Source organism: Rutidosis leptorrhynchoides, chromosome 6 (assembly GCF_046630445.1).
Source record: "Rutidosis leptorrhynchoides isolate AG116_Rl617_1_P2 chromosome 6, CSIRO_AGI_Rlap_v1, whole genome shotgun sequence".
Taxonomy (NCBI): domain Eukaryota; kingdom Viridiplantae; phylum Streptophyta; class Magnoliopsida; order Asterales; family Asteraceae; genus Rutidosis; species Rutidosis leptorrhynchoides.
The window spans coordinates 413,217,097-413,227,701 of NC_092338.1; the positions used below are offsets into that span (position 1 = coordinate 413,217,097).

General features: G+C 31.1%; 1 protein-coding gene across 1 annotated transcript; it reads left to right on the forward strand.

Moving 5' to 3' along the window:
• Nucleotides 1-579: 579 nt before the first annotated feature.
• On the forward strand, nt 580-6,080 carry LOC139852310 (magnesium transporter MRS2-I-like). Its single transcript, XM_071841583.1, has 11 exons — nt 580-940; nt 2,205-2,234; nt 3,092-3,224; nt 3,370-3,491; nt 3,707-3,781; nt 4,581-4,805; nt 4,993-5,037; nt 5,295-5,339; nt 5,426-5,455; nt 5,543-5,662; nt 5,960-6,080. Exons 1-11 carry the CDS (start codon nt 650-652, stop codon nt 6,044-6,046), a joined length of 1,203 nt encoding a protein of 400 aa, XP_071697684.1. The 5' UTR covers nt 580-649; the 3' UTR covers nt 6,047-6,080.
• Nucleotides 6,081-10,605: the final 4,525 nt, after the last annotated feature.

Sequence of the window (10,605 nt, forward strand, 5' to 3'; positions counted from 1 at the left end):
GTGAGGCAAACGGGAAGATATGTCCCGTTGAAAATATGAGTGAAGTTTAATTAAGATTTTTAATTAAAATAATAAATTTACGTTTTACAGCCATGATTGAGGGACTAAATTTAAAAGTTGAATGAAGTTTTGGGGGGAAAATGTTTTTTTGTCTGTTGTCGTTTGAACGACGTGGGGGTCAAAAACGTGGGGGTCAAAACGACCAAACACTCCGCGGATTTTAGCATGCAGGGGAAATTACCAACGCTAAAGAGGACGCAACATTAGACTTAAAAATACATCAACAAATAAAAATTCGATACTTTAATGACTAATAAAAAAAGGACAAAATATTAATTTTAGTGAATAAAAAAACCAAATAAAATAAAATAAAAAGGGATCTCATCATATAAAGCAAGTCATCATATTTAAAAAAAAGGCATGAAATCTGAGCACTTCTATTTACCTCTAAAACCAACCTATTTGATTCTATAAAATCCGAATTTCAAAAAATGTAATCTCTCAATTTTTTTCCTCCCGCATTCTAAAACCCTAAATTCATTCACCGAATTAATATTAGGGTTTTATTTTCCATTAATTAATTAATGCAAGCCGTTTCCAAAGTACTATTAGACAACTCACTGACAGAATTCGGGAATGATCGTTAGCAATGGTTCGAGACGTGTTATCGGTGCCGGCGCCGGAGACGGAAGCGACGACGAAGACGTCGTTAGACGGCGGTGGCGTAGGGATGATGTTAGTGAAGAAAAAGGGAACGGCGAGTGCTAGAAGCTGGATATTAATTGATACAAATGTGAATGAAACAGTAATGGATATTGATAAGTATGCAATTATGCATAGAGTTCAAATTCATGCTCGTGATCTTAGAATCCTTGATCCTCTTTTGTCTTATCCTTCAACAATTTTAGGCCGTGAAAGAGCTATTGTTCTTAATTTGGAAGTGAGTCTCCTCCTCATCTTCATCATCATTATTATTGTTATTACTGTTTATAATACGTGTGTATGCATATATACGCAAACGTATATATGCACACGTAAATTGAAATCATATTCAGACTGTTTGACTTGTAATGTGTGTTTGTTTTGTACCAAAATTTTACATATGGATGATATTTTTTAGTACTGTTGCAAAACACCCTGTCTCGAGCCGTTGCGACTGTTTGGTGACCAGCCAGTCCCATCTCTATGAAAACCGTCTAATATGACAGTCAACGGTCAAAATTCGGGTCAAATTGAGAAAAATCAGGTCAAAGTCTCCAAATTTGAAAAAGCCAGAAAGTCGGTAAAATCGATCAAATTTGTTGTATTTTAGTTTGAATTTTCTGTATTATATTAACGGTGATAGCGATTGTGGGTACAAATTAGTCAATTAAAGTTTTTGGCTTTAAAATATGTACACATATATATATATATATATATATATATATATATATATATATATATATATATATATATATATATATATATATATATATATATTAAAAGTCAACTTTGGTCAACGTCCGTCTCGACCTTTTTAGGACCCGACTGTCTCGACTCCGTCTCACGTCTTTTGCAACCTTAATTTTTACACACGCACACTGACATGGAGTAGCTTGTAGCTTCATAATAGATGTGTTTTTTTTTTCACTGAAATGATAATGTCTTTTTTGTTCTTGAAAGAGATTTGTGCATCAGCTTGAAAAGAAGTGTACTTCTTACGCTTTGTATTGCGAAGGCACGATTTATTTGATCTGTGATTTGTATGTGTTTGTGTGTATCAGCTATTAGCTTAATTTTTATGAGATTTTGCTTTAATTACCATGTTCTGATGGTTTTTTTTTTTTTTTTTATGTGCAATAAATCAATGTTTATTTTGGAATGAAAATTTTTATTTGCTCAGCAAATATATTTGATGTGTAAGTTGCATATGGTCCAAAGTTAAACAGAAAAGCTTTAGTAGAAATGATTTTAGTCCAGAAGCAACTTTTGGCTAAGATATCTTTTACCAAATCCTTCAAAGCTATGAGTTTCCAAGTTCAATGCATCTATAAAACATAAAATCCGTTCTCTTGTGTAGTCTATTTACGAGGATGAACATGATTACATAAATTTGATCAAACTTACATGATTTTAGTTTATATTATTGATTTCTTTTTTTTGCAAGTTTCATTTGTCGGTTTATGTTCTAATTATTGGTGATGGTGATTATATTTACAATGCAGCATATCAAGGCTATTATCACTGCTGAAGAGGTTAGTATTCCATACTTTTTCTTCCTGTCATTTTCTCTTATAAAATCTTTTTAGCCAAGTATCATATATATGAATGCCTTAAGAATTCATTTACAGGATTAATGACAAAAATATCTTGTGGATATTGGTGGTCCTAGCCAATATATTAAATTGATCTTATTTTCAGGGCTGTTACAGTTTCAAGTATGATTTCATTTAAACGATGCCTTATGTCAAATTCTCATGTTGCCATTGAAATTATGGCTGTGTGCCTGTGTCCCCATAACCACATTTAGCTGATGGCTCAAGCATATATATTTAAACCTTCGAGGATGTTCCTGTAGACCATATTTATCGTTTCAGATAGATATTATATTTCTCATTGACGTAATATAGTTACATATATGCATCATAGACTTGTTCTATTATGTTTTTTTGACGTTTTTTCTAAAAATGTACCTTCATAATCTAGGGAGGATGGCAACTGAAAGAGGGCATAGGTTACAAAGTGCCAGTCATTATCTTAATAGAACTCACCGAACCCGTGTTTTCATGAAAAAGTATATGTATTATTCGTATGTAGTTTTGTACATTTGGCATTTTTAGTTACATGCATCAGGAAATATAATTTTTTGATGTTTGAATGAAAATTTGGGTTATTATGCTGGATATCTTTTTTATCTTTATAGCATAGGTTATATTATTTGTTATTTTTTGCCCTTCCTATGGAAGACGGTTTATGTTACACAGTTACAGGAGTGACATTTGAAAGGTCTTATCAGTTGACCAATTTGATCTATATTGTGCTTCAGCTAACTAGTATGAACTCGTTATATAATTAATTAGTAATTAATAATTACTAATTTTGTTTTGGGCAGGTGTTGCTTCGGGATCCTTCAGATGATAATGTAATACCAGTGGTTGAGGAATTAAGGAGGAGGTTGCCTGTTGTAAATGCCAATCATGGAGAACTGAACGGCCACAATGATAATGAAACTGGTGAAGAAGATGGTATTATATGATAAAAAAAAAATTCATCTTTGTTTCTGTTTGTACAATTAACCTTCTTTTTGGTTTTGTTTTATATTTATTTGTTATTGTTATTTTTTTTTGTGTATTTTGAAGTAGTGGAATTATCTTTATATAATGCTTGCAGAATCTCCTTTTGAATTCCGAGCACTAGAGGTTTTCTTAGAGGCTATTTGTAGCTTTCATGCTGCTCGTACTACAGAACTTGAAACAGATGCTTACCCTGCCTTGGATGAGCTTACCTCTAAGGTACATGCTTTTTTCTGGAATATAATAATAATAATAATACTGTATAAACCACTTAGAGTATAGATTTATCATTAAAACATTCTAAGTTAATAAGCAAGCTACTATAAGAATTGTTATTTTAGTGTATCCCCTGAAATTGTTTGTTGTACTAGTGCCTACATAGATAGAAATAATGAGTCTTCCATTTTATATAACTTTATTTTATCATGTGGCAGATTAGTAGCCGTAATTTGGATCGTGTTCGTAAACTGAAAAGTGCAATGACAAGGTTGACTGCTCGTGTTCAAAAGGTAAACATGATGCTCACATATTTACAACTGTTTCCATAAACACCGTATCAGGAAATTTGTGACATTAGTTTAAAACTATGACGATAACAGAATTTCAAATGGTCAAAATAATTGGAAACAACAAAATGCTAGAAAACATAACATAGTTTGGTCATATTACTCTGACTAAGCACATGAAAACTGGTCATATTTTTGTTTAATGGAATACAGTTATCTTATATCTGCAAAAAGGATGGAAAAAACATTGCAAAAAAGACTAACCTGGAAGTGGGTCCTTATTAAGTTAACCTGTTTTCATGTGCTTAGTTAGAGAAAGTCAACATGGTCAAAGTTACCGAGACATTAACCAGTTTTCATGTGCTTAGTCAGGGAAAGTCAACATGGTCAAAGTTACCGAGACGTCAGTTTGGATGTCATCATTTTGAGTGGGTAACCGGGTCGGATTCCCTTCAAAATACATCTTTATGAGTTTGATTTATTTTATGACGTTTAGATTTGATTCTTATATGGAGTGAGAAAATACTATCTTTCCCTAACTATAACTATGATTGAATTAGTATAACATTATGCAATTGGCCCATTTGGAAAAACAGGGAAGAATTTGTTGTGAATTTAATAATTATTGAGATTAATGTAAAAGGGTTAAATTTCTTTAGCTTTCATCAATGACTTGATTCTTCAAGTCATACGAGCACTTTCAAATGTACATCCAAACGAGCCCTATAGTCATCACAAAAGGTATTATTTTCCTTTTGGCACATTACATGGTGGACTTTTAGTTCATCAATGTTTATTGCAGGTTAGGGATGAACTTGAACGACTTTTGGATGATGATGATGACATGGCAGATCTTTACTTATCACGAAAGCTATCTTCGGCTTCACCATTAAGTGGGTCCGGTGCTACTAATTGGTTTCTTGGGTCACCTACTATTGGAACAAAGATTTCTAGAGCCAGCAGGGCTAGTGTGATGACGGTTCATGGTGACGAGAATGATGTTGAGGACCTTGAAATGCTTCTCGAGGTTACAACTTACATCCTTTTCATATTTTTATTCAGTTTTTTTTTTTTTTTTTTTTTTTTTTTTAAAGAAAAATGTAGATCCTTAACATTGCCTTTCAAAAAAAAAAAAAAAAAAAAAAAAAAAAAAAAAAAAAAAAAAAAAAAAAAAAAAAAAAAAAAAAAAAATTGTTCTTCTTGATGTTTTTCAGGCCTACTTCATGCAGATTGATGGAACGTTAAACAAGTTAACCAGTGTAAGTAATATTAATTAGTTAAAATTCTTAAAGCTAATATATTATTTAGTTAATATGTTCATTTTAATAAAACTTATAACATGTCAATTACTCACTTATATCCATACTCGATAATTTCTGTTCGATGTAGTTCAATTTAAATACAAAATTTCCCCTTTGGCAAAGTTTTAACCATAAGTGATTGCTGCTTAATTATTTATATTGAGAGACTAGGGAATACAACCGTATAGTTAACTTACAAGCATAAAATTATGCAGCTGCGTGAATATATTGATGATACAGAAGATTACATAAACATCCAGGTATGTCAAATCTTTCGATAAGTTAAAATTTCTTTGGTTATGTGCGATTGTGATTCTAAAAGCGTTTTATATTGTTCTTATTACAGCTTGACAATCATAGAAATCAGCTAATTCAGGTTCGTTATATCCTATGTACTCTTTATTGATTGTTTTATTTTGTTTGAGGATCATCATCTCATGTTGTTATTTATTCATGATCACAGCTTGAGCTCTTTTTAAGTTCAGGAACTGTATGTATGTCGATCTATGCATTGGTGACTGGGATATTTGGCATGAATATACCCTATGACTGGAATTACCATCACGGTTACATGTTCAAATGGGTCAGTATAGAATTTTAAAAGTTTAAGATGGCAAAATGGGTGGGTCACGTGACAGGGTAATACTAATATGTACTATATACATAATAATTAGCATGGTATAAATTTTATGAGTGCAATTTTTTATTTTTTATTTATTTATTTATTTTTTTTTGGCAAAAAGCGATTAATAATGTAGCCATTAAAATACACTTTAGGCGACTTCTGACCCGTTTTGCCACCTTTAATATTGAATAAATGAATGTGTTCGGAGTTGAATTTTTTCCTAAATTGACCTATATTTTTCATGAATATTGACAGGTGGTGATTGTGTCAGGTGTAATTTCTGCTGTCCTATTTCTCGTGATTGTTTTCTATGCTCGTTTTAAAGGGCTCGTTGGATCTTGAGATTGGAGTTAGAAAGATTATAAAATCGTATACTTTTTTTTTTTTGAAAGGCAGAAAACAATTTTATTAACATAATAACGCAAGAGTACAATACACCCCTCGCACCTATATACATCAACAAGAGTTATAATCGGATACTAAGAGTGGTATCCGTCGAATAACTCCTATCCACACTATCGCAACAATTTACAAAGATAACTTAACAAATAAGAGGCTTTGGGTTGACTAGCCATGTGTTCCAATCAATCGATAACAATTTATATCTTTTCGCAATCCATTCATAAAATCGTATACTGCATATACTGATCTCTAACTCGTGCACATGCTTTATCAGGTCCGAAAGTACTAATACTTAGACTGACTATAGTCTCTTGATTTTTATTTTCGCTCTATTTTTTTTTCTTTTCAAAACTAATAAGGAGAAGCAATAGAAACTTGAGGTTTGAACATAATATGCTTATTTTAGCCTGGCATGATATACTTCCCAACTAGTGAAATGACCCGCGGAACTACGGATTTATTTAAACGAAACAGTTTAATGATATGTTTTAAGTATTAAGTGAACGTAAATGCTAAAGTTATTTAGGTTAATGATCCGTGGGATCACAGAGTCCGACTAAAAAACTCGTCAGCGGAACATTTCATCAAACACCTAAAATGCATATTAAACAATCTACATCCAATCATAAGAAATAATATCGATTGTCATTTTATTTTAAAAATTTAAATTAAAATATAAATTTAGAATTGGTTTCTTCTGTCTAGCTTTTATACCTTATCGTACTCAATTCAAAATAATTAATTATAATAATTCAAAATTATTGATTTCAATAATTAAAATAATTATTAATAAGTTTTAATAATAATAATTAATTAATAACATTTTTTTTTGAAAAGCAATTAATTAATAAGATTTAATTTTAATTCAAAATTATTTAAATTAATGACATCGCCTACGATGCTTAAATTTTTTTCTTTTTTTTGTTTGATTTTTTCTTAACAAAGAAATTAACCTAATAATGACATCATCATTTTAGGATTTTAATATTAACTATAGATAGATATAAATATCAAAGTGATAGTTCTCTTTTTATTTTATCATTTATTTTTAATATATGTTGATAGATTTGCTTGACTTATTATCTCACTGTATCAAGTAAAATAATTTAACGTAAACTTAAAAGAGTCAAATCGACCTGCTTATTTTGCCAGTTATTTTGGATTTTTGCTCAGCGATGCGCGTTTTTGTAAGGTAATGCAGATGAAGGGGTTTGTTGCTCGAAGCCAAACCCTCATTAGTCATTTGATTTTGACTATCGCATTAAAATTTACTTTTGTAAGTGAGATTTTTCGAAGACAAGTGTGCTTAACAGTGGAAATGTAGGGAGGTTGTAAATGTAGACTGTCAAATTTTGAATACAGAATATTTACGAGTTCACAATTTTGATGCTAATTCACCATACAATTTTGATACTAATACACCATACAAATTTCAAATAAACATGTAGATAGCTTTTTTCCATCGAAAATAATGAAAAACGTCTTTAACAAAAGCTACAAAATAGAACCCTGATTAGGCTCAAATGTCCTTGATAAATAGGCTGAATTCTTCCAACTTTGCATCCTGAACCAATTTTTTCTTCATCTTTTGTTAATAGCTTTGAAAAGCATATATCTTAATCAATTACTCCAAAAACTAATTGTGGTAAAAGAATGTCGTTTCATCAACTTATTAAACCTTTTTTTTTTTTTTTTTTTGGGAAAAAAAAACTAAGAACTTTCATATAACGGGACACTTCATCAAACCCCGTTGAAGGCAATAATAAATAAATAAAAAATACAAACATAGAAGAGCGAGAGCAAACCAAACCAAATATAAAAAAACTAACCATACAACAAAATTAATCCACGGCAACAAACAGGAACAAAACAAAATAGAGCAACAAAACAAGGACGAGACTAGCCCGAACCAAAATAACGTGAAAAAAATGACATTAGTTATCCGCTACAGGACACTTACTATTACTATACTAGACTATAGTAATCTTATCTAATCTTGTCTCATTTTAAAAAAATTTTGATCTAAACAACCACATATCTTATTGAAGAAAAATAATTGAAACCAAATAAAGTTAGATGATCAAAATCACAATACTCTAAGATAGTTGATGTTTGAGATATGATATTCTTATAAGAGGTTTCATGTTCAAATCTCACTCAACTTATATTAAGCCAGTAAAGAAATTGATAGAAACGGTTACGAATTAAGTGCAAGGGTTGTAATCGAGCCGAGCTCGAATCAACTCGTTTAAATTTCAAAGAACTGGGGCTCGAGCTCGGCTCGGCTCGGTTCGAGCCTAATATCTTAAACTCGAGCTCGGCTCGTTTGATATTTTACAAGCTCGAGCTCGGTTCGAGACCGACTCGTTAATTACATAAAATTATATTTAATATAGTTTAGTTTTATTCTATCTAAATTATTTGTTTGTGTAATTTTTATCCACTTATAATCATATTTAATATTATTAATTTAATTATTATATATATAATAGTAATCATTATATACTTATATATTATATTATTACAAAAATAATATTTTATTGTATATTAACGAAAAGCTCGTTTAGGCTCACGAGATTGTTCGAGCTCGGGCTCGTTTATTAAACGAGTTTCAAAATAAGTTCAAGCTCATGCTCGAGCTCGTTTACATTCGGCTTAAGTTTTTAATGAGTCAAACTCAAGTAGCTCTTGAGTAGCTCGACTCATTTACAACCCTACAATTAACTCAAATATATCGGTAAATTTAAATTTCTAAATAATAAAAAATTCGTCATATTCGAAAAGTCTAAACAAAGGAAATTCTATTGTTTATAATGAAAAAATATAGCTATGATTATGTAAAAATGTGATAGGTTGATTGGTATATAGGGCACGTGTGGGGTGCAAATGTGCAATAAGTAAGTTTATAGACACACGAACTCGAGATAATGAAAGGTGAAAATGAGGCGTGGATAAATAAGTAGTGTTTTTTAATGTGTAATAATAAAAATAATTAATTAATAATATATATAAAATAAAAATATAAAATATTTAAATGGAGTACATCATATAATAGACAAATAATAGACAGAATAGAAAAATTTGATAAGATTCTACAACCAACCATTTTTGATAAGATTCTACAACCAACCATTTTTCCAACACCCTTTATACCTTTTGTCTTCAACTTACAAATAATAGACAGAATAGAAAAATACGAATGTGGAGAAAAAAATATAAGTTTTCAAGCTGAAAAAAGTTAACTAATTTTACAATATTTAACTACTAAAGCGAATAATAAATCCTTAATAATTTTAGAAAAGTAAATAATAAAATAAAAGTTAACTGGAGGTATGTACATTTTTTTATAAGCAATTTTGCTTAAAACAAAAAAGACATCAACGAATGGGCACTAACTTTTGGCGAACAAAATAATGGAAGAAGGGAATAGTTGTTCAAGTTATGAAGACGATTTGGAGTGCGGTGAGGCGATTCAAAAGGTATTTATGGACTCTAACGAGGGGGTCCTTCGACTTGTGATCCCGATAATTTTTTCCAACAATTCAAGGATCAAGGGTTCCCTTCGGTCCCCGGGATTCGTATTGGGTCTTTGTCCTCCAAGGTATCTTCGTACAACATCGAATCTCGGAGAGGGAAAGGACTTCGTATTGATAAAGTCAATGGGTTTACAAAGCGTCCGGATTTGAGGAATGGTAAAAATCTCGCTTAACAATGTTCTTGTTGATTTGTGTTTCTTTGGTAGATGCTGAAGTTGATTTAGTGTAATTGTCGTGGTTTTATTTTCATTCTCTTCAATCGCATTGTGATTCGTTTAGGTAGTCATGGTGTTAGTCTCTAGTGGACGGTTTTGGCTCGGTTGGAGTTAACGTCGGTTTGTGGCGTTTTCTTGTTTCGAGCTATTTGGATTCATTGTATCGGTTTAGATCTTCATTCTTCGATGAAGATCTTGATTTTATAGTATTCGATATTTTAGCAAGAAAAAAAAAGTTATGTTATCTTTTTTCTTTTTCCTAAAAAAAAAAACTTTATTTGAAACAATCGATAAACAACTCTCTAACACAAACATAAACGGGCAAGCACGAACAAAAGAGACAACCCAACAAAACAAAGGAGACACAAAAATGGACACGAGCCTTGTTGAGAAAAGCGACACCGAATTATAGCAAACCGCTAGTAATATTTGATATAAAGGCAATAAAGGAACACCAAGATTTAACGTGGAAAACCCCAATAGGGTAAAACCACGAGCAATGAAAGAAACGTTTCACTAATAAGAATAATAGGATATACACTTCTCTCTAATTACAAGGATAAGCACCAACTTTATATCTCTTGTGATTAGGAGATTAACACTCACTAACTCTCTATAGACTCTTTTAGTATACAAGAACACTTGTGATTTGGGATGTATGAATGAGCATGTATGATGCTCTATTTATACTACTTAGAAATGGAAGAAGTAGTATGCAAATTGACAACTATGTGCTAGTTGTAAACAA